We start from the raw sequence: 13,407 nt of genomic DNA on the forward strand, positions 1-13,407 counted from the left end.
CCTATGCATTTTATTTTATATATATTGATTTTGTATCTCCATCACCATTCAGGTTGTCCTCGGAATAGTTTTATTAATATCCTTCTTCAGATATCCTAATCTCAAAAACCAAACATTGCATTCTTGATGTGGCCTGAGTAAAGCAGAGGTCACTTTCTATCATCTGGAAACTTTGGCTCCATTGATAAGAGTCTACTATATCATTAGTTGTTTTTGAATGCTGACTCACTTTCAATTGACTTTGAGAGGAATTACCCAGGTTTTAGCAGATTGCCAAAGGGGTCCATGACACAAGATTCTTGGTGTAGCTAGAAAATGGTACCCAAGCTGTGCATTGAAGGAAACTAGGGATTGTAAGAAGTGGAGGTGAGCACTTTGTGCTAGACATAGGGGACTCCATGTAGGAGTATGGAGGATGAGAATAGAAGGGGTTGACCAGTTTGATTAGGATACTAGCTAAGAAGAATGATATGGAGAAGACTGAAAAAAATAGGTTCTGGAGTCAGGTTATGGAGACATTGATTCAAAAATGTCAGAATCTTGCTTAATTTTGTGTCACTGGTATATAGAAGTCATATGAACTTTTTTTTGTTGTTTTTTGTTTTTTACTAGATCAAGGAAATGGATTGTGCTTGGTTGGATATATATATATACGATTCTTTCAAACTGAGGTCTGTAGACTACTTTGTTATATATTCTAGAAACAATTTAGAACCCTAAAGGGACCCTTGTTGTTGTCAAGTAGTGTTCAAATCTTTATGACTCCATTTGGGGTTTTCTTGGCAAGAATACTGAAATGGTTTGCCATTTCTTTCTCCAGCTCATTTTACAGATGTGGAAACTGAGGCAGACAGGGTTTAATTATCTTTTCCAGGGACAGAGAACTAGTTGAATGTGAACACCGATCTTCCCGATTTCAGGCCTGGTGCTCTATTCACTGCACCACCTCTTAAAACTAGTCAGTAGTCTATTAATCACTAATCCAATTACTCATTTTACAGAGGAGTAAATGGAAGGCCAGAGAAGGGAAGGCCCAGTGTTATGCAGTGAGTGGGTAGCAATCAAGACATCAAGATGTGATGAGCAGTTCAAGATTTGTTTGTTTTATTTTTCCCCACAAGTCTCTACTCTCCCTCTTTAATTAATCTCAAACATATAACCAGTAATTTATATTTAATATTTTTGTGTAAGTAAGTCATTCCTTCTTTTTTCATAATGGTGTTGGGATAGTCACAATGTCATAGATCTGGAAATTATTAGACTTTGAGCTCCTTCAGCCAGTAATGGTCTTTTGCCTTTCTTTGTATCCCCAGCATTTAGCAGGCGCTTAATAAATGTTCTTGGACTGACATTGGAAACAGGAAATAAAGAGAAAGAGGTAAATGTAAGGCACTCCAACAGGATACTTACTTCACAATACAAATTTACACTAGATGATTTTTGAAATTCTGGACAGAGTCTTGAGGCCTTCTTTATCACCTAGTTTTGTGCTTCTAATCACTTTTTAGATATAGGGATCAGTGTGGATTTGAGATTTCACTGCTAGGTAGTTCCCTCTTTCAAAACACACCCTCACCTTAAAGGGCAACTTAATCATGATCTTAGGGAGTTGGAGAGGGGTGATATTGAGATTTAAGGGACTTGCCCAGGTTAGCACAGTCTGCCTGTGGAACTTAAACACACATCTTCCTGAGATTTAAGGGACTTGCCCAGGTTAGCACAGTCTGCTAGTAGAACTTAAACACACATCTTCCTGGTTAAGAAGGAGGCTGTCCCTTTAGTGATTCTGCTGCTATTAACAATTCAGTTAAATCTCACTTTATATTCCAGGTGGGTTCCTTCTCCCCTAGACAGCATCCTTTTTCATTTCCTCTTCTCCTTCTAGAGGACAGGAGTTATGCCCAATGAGGGCCCAGATCTCTCTTAGAACACCTTTAGATACTAATTCCAATCCCTGGGGAGCATGAAGGGGCCTTTTCCCATCCCCCGGCTACTCTAGGAGGAGGGTCCAGCCATTTTCGGTTGGAAGAAGGGAAAAATAAATCTTCCCATGTGAAGCTAGGCCTGCAGCCCCTGGACCTTGTTGGTGATGCTTGAGGACTCTCTCGGCCCGAGATTGGAACATTAGTTGTCCCCCAGCATCTATCTGTCCAGAACACAGACTGGATGGTGTCCATGCAAATTCTGGTCCTGCCCCCGAGCAAAAAGCGCCGGTGCTAGCTGGTTCTATCTGGAAGCCCTGGGCTTCCCACCTCAAACAGCCTAAGGGGGAGGAAGGTAGGCCAAGGTCAGGGTCCCGGTCCGGCCTCCCTCTGGACTCCAATCTCCTATCCCTCTCCCTGCCTCCAGCTCCACGCTGCTCTAGGAAAGGGGCCGGGCTGGAGGGAAAGGGCGGCTTTGGGCTCCCCAAACGCAATTCTCCCGCCAAGGTGGGGGTAGGGGGCTTCGAGGGCTGGGGTGCGCGGCCAGAGGCCGGGAAGGAGGGGATCTGGGACGGCGTGGAGGGAGAGGAAGAAGGCAGTGACTCACCTCCTGTAACCGTACTCCCCCGATCTCCCTCTCTCCTCCTTGCCCAACTACCTCCGGCCGCCGCTGCCCTCCCTTCTGCCAGCGCTACAGTTACAGAAAAATGAAGGGGTGCCCCGGGCCCCGGGTCCCCAAAGCCCCTCCCCACTCCGCTTCGGCGCCCCCGTGACGGTGCGGACTCTGAACCGTCCCAGACTGCCCCGGCTACGTCCACCGGCGGCGAGAGGAGGCCGGGAAGGCCTAGAGAGGGAGGAGGAAAAGGAGGAGGAGGAGGAGGAGGAGGAGGAGGAGGAGGAGAGCGCCGGGTCGGCAGCTGGGGCTGGGGGCTGGAAATCGGCCCTCCAGGGGTTTCAGCACGGCCCCGCTAGTCGTGGTCGCCTCGGCCCCGGGGAGGGGGCTGCCTCACCTCCTCCTCCTCCTCCTTGTCCTCGTCCTCCCCCTCCCGCCAGGCTCCAGCCTCCTCTTCCCCCTCCTCCCCTTCCCCGGCTGCACAAAGAGCGAGCTCAGACACGCAGCCCCCTCCCCTCCTCCTCTCCCTCCAAATCCCGGGGGTCTCGGGGTAGGCTCCGCGGTAGCCACGGCCGCCGCCGCCGGCGGCTGGGAGGCGGGGGAAGCCCCAGACGGGCCGGCCGCTCCTCCCCGCCAGTCCTGGGGGCCGGGGCCAGCGAGCCGCCCCGCCCCCCGTCCCCTCCCCTCCCCCGCCTCGCCCCGCCCCGCGCGCTCTCCCGGGAGGGGTCGGGGGCGCGGCGGCCGGCCAGCCCTCCCCCTGCTTCCCTCCCTCCGCCCTCCCCTTCACCAACCCCAGCGGCTCGGCTGCCCCCGCCGCCACCTCTGCCGATCCTCGGCTGCGGGCGGGCGAGCGGCCGGTGCGGGCCGGGCCGGGGCGGGGCGCGTGGGCTCCGCCAGATGTGCAGCAGCTGCAGCAGCAGCAGCAGCGGCCTCAGCCTCAGCACCCTCCGCCGCCGCCGCTGCCGTCAGTGACCGGGCACGGGCCGGAGCCGGGGGCGCTGGAAGCAGCCGCGCCGGGCAAGACCGACGCTGACCGGCCGGGGAGTCCCCGGGACCCTCCTGCCCAGCCCAGCCCAGCCCAGCCCACGCCGCCGGCTCCAGCAGATGGAGGGGGCTGCGCCTCCGCAGCTGGCCGGCCCCCTTCTGTCCCCGGGCTGCGGCGCCTCGGACCCGGGGTCTGGGGCTGCGGCGGCCGCGGCGGCTACGGGGACCTCAGCCCCGGCGGGCTCGGTGGCCGGCTCGGGCACCCTGGCGTCCGGGGCGGCCCCGGAGCTGAGGAAGCAGCAGCAGCAGCAGCAGCAGCAGCACGGTGTGAAACGACACCATCACAAGCACAACCTCAAACATCGCTACGAGCTGCAGGAGACCCTGGGCAAGGGGACCTACGGCAAAGTCAAGAGAGCTACGGAGAGGTTCTCGGGCAGAGTGGTAAGGGCACCCCCTCTTTGCCTCCTCAGTGGAAGGGGCCGGGGTGGCGGGGGTGTCTCTCTGTATTTATGTATTTGTTGGGGGGGGGGGGAGACAGTCTTAGGAACTTCTCCTGGAGCCCCTTCCCCAACCCCCGCCCTCCCCCCCCCCAACGGACGGGTTCCAGTATCCATCCCTAAACACTTGTTACATCTTGTCTGCACAGACTTAGGTGGGGAGGGGGCGCGGGTATTGACCCCAGCTGCAAAATGGCATTTTTGATTGGAAAACACTTAGCCGTGGGGGTCGTGCATCTGTATTCTCCCTCACGCGCACCCATTCAGAGCCCTCCGCAGGGATACCTTAATGCCTCCTCTCCAGACTCACAGCTGGCCCCCTCTCCGTCTCCCCGAGCTACGGCAGCAGGAGGCACGCGAGCACACGCGGACCGGCTGTTCCTGCAGCCACCCATACGCCGGGTGTGCACGCACCCACTTGGGCCCCGGGGCTTCCTTGCTCCTAAGTGGCCGGTGGCAGGCTTTCTGTCCGGCCAGGCAGGGGCTGAGGGGGACCTTGCGTGGAAGGGGGGCTGCAGACAATTTGACTTTGGGTGCGTGGGGAAAAACTCAGGTTTTCTGCATCTGGTATAATCCAGCTTTCTTGCCTTTGAAACCGGGCTCATTCCTTGCCCAGGGTGATCTGGCCCAGGCTGACCAATCTGATTGATTGCTTCTTCTTTGCAATCTCCGGGGGGTGTGTGTGTGTGTGTGTGTGGGGGGGATGTAGGGGATGGGGGGGGGTTCCTAGAGATCTGCTCCCCTCTCCTGTCCCCCTTGCTGTCATGTTAATGCTGGTTTCTGCCAGCTTTGCCTTGAGCTGGAAGCTCTTGGTTTTGGTGGAAAGTGACAGGCAGCTTGCTGCAGGGAATGTTTATGTGGCAGAAAAGTCCCTGAATCTTTAAAGCAGATTAAAGATATTTTCATAGTTTGCAAACCAGAGCCAGAAATTAGTTAGGAACGCGTTTATGGAGTGACCTGGTGCCTGGGGAGGTTTAAATTTATTTTTGTTGTTGTATGTGTGTGTGTGTGTAGGGGGGGGGTGAGGGTGATGGTGTGCTAAAAAAAGTTCTAATCTCTGCATTGACTACAGGAAAACAGGAAAATAAATTGTTCAATGAAGTGAGATTGTTGATTTTTTTTTTTTCCCTGAGTCTGCACACCCACAGTAATATGGAAAAAATGAGGTAACCATCTGGATAGTAGTACAAGACAAAAATGCCTTTAAGTATCTGGTATTTCAGGTAAAAAGTACTTTTTTTTTTTTGGGGGGGGGGATGTAAGACTGAAATATTTGGGCAAATCCCTTCTATTTCACTATGCTTTGGTTCTCCTATCCTGAGTGGTGGGGGAAGGGGGAAGCTAGCTGGTCTCAGGGGTCCCTTTCCTTGCTTTTTTGGGAAGTAGTTGCCCTATGGCTAGAGTGTCAGTCAGCAGCTTAGGACACTCAGACTGAACTGTGCCATGCTAGTGCTGGAGAGGAGAAGATATCTTTACAAGATCCATCTTGGACTTTAAGAGGGAATGCAGACTGGAGAAACATGAATTAGTTTCTTGGAGTGCATCTGATCTTTCAGACAAGCAAAAGTCTGGTTCTTCCCCGCCTCCTCCAGCTGCAGGAGATCCTGAAAAAAATTGGACAGAATCTGAGTTTTAGCTGGCAAAGTGGGCAGAAAAGGTAGTTAGATTTGGCTAGGGTTGGAGATCTGCCCTTGGGGATGGGAAATGGCCTAATGGGTGGGTGGGCGCTCCGGTGCTTTAGACCATCAGCTTTTCACTCTAGGGATTTTTTTGTCCATCGTTGAAGGTTAATTGTAATTCTCCTCCTGGCCAATTTTTTTTCCTGGGGGGGGAGGGTGAGATTGGAAAGGGTCTCTCTGGATTAACTGCAGGCTTTATGTCTTTAGAGAGAAGCACAGTATATTCATACTTTAGCCACCAGGGGGTGCACTGAGAACGGGGTTGACCTCCCTCAGCTCTCAGCCACTCGGGTACCAGGGGAGCCAAGGTCACTCTGCTGCCCAAGTTGGGTATCCGGGGGTTACTGCAGTGACTTCTCTTGCTCATAATAATAATCACTCGGATTTATTAAATGCATTCAGTTTGTAAAGTGCTTTAACTGTGCTGACATTTCTGTAGCTGATTGTTTTGCAAAACGTTTTAAATGTATCTAAATATCATTTGAGCCTCTGAAAGGGCATGGAAGGGAGGTCCTGTTATCCCCATTTTACAGATGGGGAAACCGAGGCACATAGAGATAATGTGACTTGCCCAGGGTCGTATCAGCTAGTGTCTGAGGCAAGATTTGAACCCAGATCCTTTGATTGCCAAATCAGTGCTTCCTCTCTCCTCCCCACAGTACTTTACCGAACTCTGTCCTAATTCTGATAGCTAAAGAGTTCTGGATTTGTAGTTGGAATCCTTTTATGCATAATGGCTGATTCTGATGAACAAAGCTCTGATCTACATCAGTGGAAGGGATTTTCACATTGAAAATTCTTTGATAAAATCAGAGATCTGACCCTCCCCCTCCAGCAACAAAAACAATTTGTTATTGTGGTGTTTCCTTAGAATTACTTTATGAGGGGTAGGCAGTAGGATCTTGGTGATTCCTTGGAAATCCATTATGAGGGGATGGATAGTATGATCTTATGATTTCTAATAGCTTGGTCCGAACCTGTGGCTTTATCTATGTATTCTTATAATCTTTCCTTTATTTATATGTATACTCATTCATTTCTCTCTCTATCCTTTTATTCTTTATTTATATACATTCATCTATTCTTTTATTCATACATTCATTTTAACTATTCTTTTATTCATTCATTTGTTCACTCATCTATCCATCCCCAAAGGATAGGAACCCCAGTGGTGAATGCTGAACAGCCACTCTATTACAACTTAGAATGATCCACGGTTGAGTTGCCTGAGCCTGAAGAAGTGCCTTAAATTGCCCGGACTTGTCCTCCCAGTCTGTCTCTTAGGTAGGGCTTGAACCCAGGTTCTTAAAAGTAGCTCAACCATTCCTAAGCTTTTCTCTGTACGAAGTTCAGTATTATCATCCCCATTTCATTGATGATGAATAGAGTCTCCCAGCTACCTAATAAGAGGTGGAATCAGTCAGCCCTCTCTCTAATACACCCAGCTGCCCCTGGTGATAGAGGCTGGCTGCCTCTGGAGAAGGAAGGCGGCCCTTCTAGACCGGCTGCTGAATTTCTATATCAGGTCTTCCCTTTTGCTTGGCTAGCGTTACCTTGTTTAGTTGGGGAAGGGTTGTTTCTCCATGCAGTGAAAGCTAGAGCAAATTAGCCAAGCCGTGTCCATTAATGGTATAAATATTGAATCAAGAAGCCTAGGGCCAAGCAGAAACATGGATTCGGAGTGGAATTGGGAGGAATTCCCAGAGTGGTGTGTATTCTCTGAGCTGGTGGATTTCTGAATTTGGTCTCCTGGTTTTTGATTCACAATCTCTTAAGAATCTCCTGGTTTTTGATTTACTGTATCTTAAGGACCTCCCCAAGATGTCATCCAGGAGTGTTTCCCCCTTCTGCCAGACTTAAAGTCAAGTCTACCATTGCCAGAGGAATGATTAAGGGAGAAATTAAAAAGACCACACCCAAGTCAGAAGAGACTCAGAAGGTTGTTTCCTTCATTAATATTGCCTAGGCTTATCAATCTAGAGATGGAAGGGGCCTCCCAAGCCATCTTGCCCTAACCTTTTGGGATCTCTGAGGCTACTTAATAGAACCTCATCACTTCATAGGGGAGTCCCAGGGAAATTAAGTAACATGTTGCACGTCATTGAGGGAGAAAGGAACTAGGATATGAATCGGGATCCTCTTTCTTCAGGAGATGGACTCTTCCCAATATGCTTTGGGTCTGATTAGCCTATCTAGTAATGTCTTATCAAAAGTTAAAGAGAGCCCCACCTTGATCTCCTGTCACTTATCAACTCCTTCCCCACTGCCTACCCTTTACAATCCAAGTCATTTAAAGAATTTATAAGCACCTATTACTTGCTATGTGCCAGGTACAGGGGGATACAAAGGCAGAACCCTAAGAGCTTCCTGCCCTCAGTGAATTTTATTTTCCCTTTTCTAATTTTCTCTTTTTTAAATAACTTAACATGTTTTATTTTCTATCCTGGAGAGCCTTGGCTGAAGGAGAACTGAATTTCACCTATGCCTAATAATTGGAAATCATGCAACTTCATAATGTCCCCAAGCAACTTTCTTCTTTGCCTGGATCCCCATCCTACATTCTGAAGTTGATATTGGCCAATGCTCCTGGGGCCATCCAAGATGGGAGTTCCTTTATTGAACTTCCCCTCAAGTTTCCTGGGGGGCAGGGGGACATAGGACATAGGAAATGGGCGGGGAGAACTTCCCACCTGAGGAGATCACAGGAAATTTTCTCTCTTTTTTTTTTTTTTTTTTTTTTTTGGTTTATTTCTATTTATTCTCATTTAGATTGTAAATCAGTCCACGTGAATAAGGTCTATATCTTCAAACTTCTGTGTTTTTCCCTGGAGTTTAGCACAGTGATATGTTAATGCCTAAAAAACATTTATTGTCTGATATGAGAGGATTTGGATCTGTTGACACTCTTCTGGGCCTCCTGAAACAAAGGAGTACTAGCGTCTGAATTTTGCCATTTACCTGCTGTGAGATCTGGAGCCAGTTACATCTTTCTCTGGGCCTAGAGTATTCTCATCTGTAAAGTGGACTGGAAGGATTCCCTAAGCTTTTTCCCCCCATCTTGATTTCTATGCAAAGTAGAATAATACTGGATACACTATGCTTCTTCCCACCCTTAAATATATATTGCTGGTGATAATTCTTTCCATTTATTCATGAATTAAATTCCATAAGCTATTCCGTTTACTATTAATAATTTTGAAAAAGAAAAGTGAAAAAATAGACAACAGATTATAAACTAGGAGAAACCACTTAGGTGAATTAACAGCTGTATGGGCCTGGAGTCGGCCTCAGATGTGGACTAACTATGTTCACTCTGGACGAGTAACTTTATTTCTGTCTCCTCGGTTTTCTATAAAATCGTGATAATTGTAGTACTTGTCTCCCAGGATTATTATGAAGATTAAATAATATTTGTCAAATAAATTTGCAAATCCTAATGCATTCTACAATGGTTAGCTATTACTATTATTACGAGATAATTTGGACTCTTTCTGGATGGCTTTTTCATCTTGTTTTGTGTTTCATTCTGATAGTTTGGAGACAAGCCATTGACAATAGCTCACATTTCTATTGTAACTTAAAGGTTAATAATAGCTGGTGTTTCAATGATGGGCAAAGCATTTTGCAAATATGATCTCATTTGATCTTATACTGTGAGGAAGCTGTGTATTAACCCTTATAGGTAAACAAGGCTTTGAGAGCTCACAGGATGAGGAAACTGAGGCAGACCAAACTTAAGTGACTTGTCCAGGGTTGTTGATATTTTTCATTCTTTCTCAAAGAGGACCATGAATCAGGGGGTGACACCATGAAATGCAAGTGAATTGGATTGAAATGAGGAAGGGCTGGGCAAGGTCACTTTTCCCTCCAGAGCCATTGGGTTCAGTGGCTAAAATCTAGATCAGATTGACTGGAGATGGCCTTGGGTGCCATGGGACTTACTCTTTTTAAAGCTACAGTCTTTAACAGGTCTAGGTTTGACTGAAGCTATGGCAAATCAGCGACAAAAGCTAGGTAAGAAGTAAGACCAAAATGGCCTCTTTGACTTAGTTGAAGAAAAAAAAAAAGAACCAATTTGGGAGGGAAGAACCTTAGCGTTTCTGGCCAAAACAGCAACAATTGCTCTATTTATTTACTCTGAAACAAGGAGTTTGACCTGGGATCTTTTTGTTTTCAATGAGAGCCAACATGATTTGGGTTTGTCATGATCCTTAAGAAAGAAAGAACATCAAGATATTAAGGAAGGAATGAAGGAAAGAGAAGGAGAAGGGGAAGAAGGAAGGAGGGAGGAAGGAAAAAAAGCTAGGCAGGTGACCTGTTAGGCAGGTCAAGCTTAGACTTGCTTAAGGTCACATAGTAAGTATTTGAGCCTGAAAGATCTTCCCGACTCCAGACCTGGCTCTACCCTTGAGCTGCTTCTAATCTATCTCACTTCAATTTCAAACTTGGCTTTATTATTTTAGCCCTGGAGAAAACCCATTTTATAGATAAGGAGATTGAGCCTCTGAGAGGGATAGTCCTGAGCTCAGCTAAGAGTAAAAGTCAGAGCTAGGATTGCAATCTAGCTATTCCCCACCCTCCATCCCATCCTCCTCCTCTTATGTTGTCTCTCACCCATGAACATTTGAATATTCTTTCTTAGACCTCAGTAAATAGTCAAATAATGAAGAACTTGCCCAGTGGTAATTAGTAAGGTAAGAACACAAGAAAGGAAGCTTCGGTCTTCCAGCGGATCCTGAGGCATTTCTGGAGGACTTGGATGTGTTACAAAACTTTTGTTTTGAAAGTGCATCGGACCTTGCCGTTGGGTCAGTCCGGATGACACAATTCAGGCGCCTGCCCTAGGTGTTGATGTGCCCTCTCCTAACCTTGGAGGACTTGGTAGTTTTCACAGAAGAAGGCATCATGGGATCGGGAACAATGGCCAAGTTCTGATTCCAGGCTGAACCTGTTCTGGGAGGCGTCAGGAACACAGTGAGGGAGCCAGCCCAAACCTGGATTATTTTTGGGGAGTCCCAGTGCCGCCATCTTGGAGTTGGTTGCCTGTTTGAAGTCCTGGTTCCTTCTGACCAAAAATGGGCATATCTAGCACCGGCCAAAAGTTATTCATAGCCTAGAGTTGGAAAAAAATAATACAGATCTGGGAGGTTAACTTGTTAATTGGAGCATTTGTAGTGAGGGGGAATAGCTTTGTGAGGATGTTCTTCCACCAGTACTGACAACCCTTCTGTAAAAGTTAAGAAACACTGACCTATGTTGGGTTATTTTATTTTATTTTTTTAACAGCTAGAAGGGATGTTAGACATCTTGTGGTCTGGCTACCTCCAGTAACAGACCAGGAAGTTGAGGCCATAAAGGGAAGTGACTTATATAAGAACAGTAGAACTAGTAGGGGTAGGATTAGATCACCTGATATCTTAATTCATTTATACTTTTCACTATCCATTTTAGTCATAATGTGTACTCTACTGTGTAATTGTAAAAAGCCACTGTGCCCATTCTGCAGATGAGAAGGTTGGGCTTCATAGGACTGAGAGAGTGCTGTGGAAAAAGTGGGGAAGGTGTGAGTTACATCCCACAATACACACCCATCCTGTGGGGGGTTATACCAGACAAGACTGTCCTGAACCAGGAAACTGGTATAGACCTTTAGGTTCATATTTTCTTTGGGTAAATTGACTGGTCCTAATTGGGACTCCTTTAAGACCTTGTTGGAAAAAACCTCTCCAATGGCTTTTATCTTTCTGAACAGCTCTTTAGTACTTTGGGAAGTGCCTTTATCTGGGGGTATTAGAATATAATTTTATTTTATTTTATTTTCATTTGTTTATTTTTTCCCACATTTTAGTAGTGTTTTATTTTTCTAAACATATGCAAAAATAGTTTTCAGCCATTCACCACTGCAGAATCTTTTAGAAATTTTTCTTCCGCTCTCCTCCTTCCTCAAGACAGCAAGCAATCCATCATAGGTTAGAGGAGCTGGTTTTGAATCATGAATTTTATTTCCCCTGAGTAAGTATCTGAAGTTCGATTTGGCTTATCTTCTGGTCCAATTTACTCATTTTCCAGATGAGTGAACTGAGGCCCAGAGTGTTCATCTCAGTTTCTTAATGTGTAAAGTGTATGGGTTGGACTAGGTGACCACTAAGGTCCCTCCCAGCTCCAAATATAGGGTCAAAGAAGGAACTATGACTGGACGCAAGGTAAAGTCTGAAGGCGCCTGTATTCTGCTTTTCTCATCTCCAGCTTTTACATTCTCTGACCCCAGTCATTAGAAAGACAAGATCAGGCAGACCTTCCTCCAGTAGCATTTGTTTCCTGTCCTTTGAGGCCCTCTCCAGCAGACGCAGTGACCCTCATTTCTTCTACCCACATGAAAGCCTGGAAGCATGTGGGAGCTATGATTTGTTAAGTATCTGCCCTGAAACAGAACAGATTTATCATCGGCTGCTCAGACAAGAGGGAACGTTGTATGAATTAGGAGATCCTGGGCCATTGAATGCTAGGGGGCTGGGCCAGATGACGCACTGCCTGTGAATAGAGTCTGGCCATGTTGGTAAAGGATCCTGGCAGTTTACCAGGGACACCAGATGTTTAATTCATGTAGAACCCTGAAGGAACCTTTAAACTGAATGTTAAAGCTGGGGATGGTATGTGAGTGTGGGGGTGTTTTAAGCCTCGAGTTATCCTATTCAATAATCTTTATTGACGCAAAAAAAAGACTATTTTCATATTGCTTACAGTATACATGCAGAGAGATCATCCTATTCTAGATATAACAGGAGATTTGCTGTTATTCAATTGTTAGTCATATCCAACCCTTTGTAATCCCGTTTGGGGTTTTCTTGGCAAAGATACCGGAGTGGTTGGCTATTTCCATCTCCAACTCATTTTACAGAGGAGGAAACTGAGGCAAACAAGGATAAGGGACTTGGCCAGCTTCACATAGCTAGAAAGCGTCTGAGGCTGGATTTGAACTCGGGAAGATGAGTTTTCACCTGGGTTCAAATCTTACCTCTGACTATTAGTTACTGGCTGGGTGACCCTGGCCAGGTACCTGAGCTTCTGTTTTCTTATCTGCAAAAGGGAGATTATTGCTACTTCTAGTAGGGCTTGTGAGGATCAGATGAAGGGATGTAGGTTTTAAATCTTGAAGCTGTTATGAATAAGGATCAGCTATTTTATTTTTATATATAATTTAGCTATACTATATATAATAATATATAATATAAAATAGATTTCCTATTATATTTGTTTTTAATGAGTGATTTATTTTGTGTTCAGTACTTCTAGAGCAGCCTATGAAATGGACCCTACCCTCTCTATAGGTTACATAATTATAATATATTATTATCTATATTATAATCTAGTTGGAGAGAGGGGATTTATAATCCCATAAAGCCATTTGGAGAGCCCCGGAGGAGGGGGTGGAATTCTTTGCTGAATGTGAAAAGGCTTCACTGTTTCCTCTTAAAATGGTTAAGGAATGAGAGCATCCCTTCCCCCAAGCATTACTATTGGTCTCTCCCTCCAGCCTCCATCCCTCTGAAATTGCTAGCTGTGTTTCTCTGGCCCAGTTCCTTCATTTCTCTAGAACCTCAGTTTCTCTATCTGTAAAATGAGAGAGGGTTGGTTGGGTTAGATGGCCCCTGAGCTCCCTTCTAGTGGCTCATCTACTATCCTATAGTTCCAAGTCTTCTCTGTACCTC

The 13,407-nt window shown here is 46.4% G+C and overlaps 1 protein-coding gene across 1 annotated transcript in view; it reads left to right on the plus strand.

The window, feature by feature from the left end:
- The first annotated feature begins 3,361 nt into the window (after window positions 1-3,361).
- The window catches only part of NUAK1 (NUAK family kinase 1), a 77,717-nt gene continuing 67,671 nt past the window's right edge, over window positions 3,362-13,407 (plus strand). The window contains exon 1 of the mRNA XM_031939516.1: window positions 3,362-3,963. Coding sequence (XP_031795376.1) covers window positions 3,640-3,963 — 324 coding nt within the window. The 5' untranslated portion in view covers window positions 3,362-3,639. The remainder of the gene's footprint in view (window positions 3,964-13,407) is intronic.

The sequence above is a fragment of the Sarcophilus harrisii genome, chromosome 5 (assembly GCF_902635505.1).
Source record: "Sarcophilus harrisii chromosome 5, mSarHar1.11, whole genome shotgun sequence".
Taxonomy (NCBI): domain Eukaryota; kingdom Metazoa; phylum Chordata; class Mammalia; order Dasyuromorphia; family Dasyuridae; genus Sarcophilus; species Sarcophilus harrisii.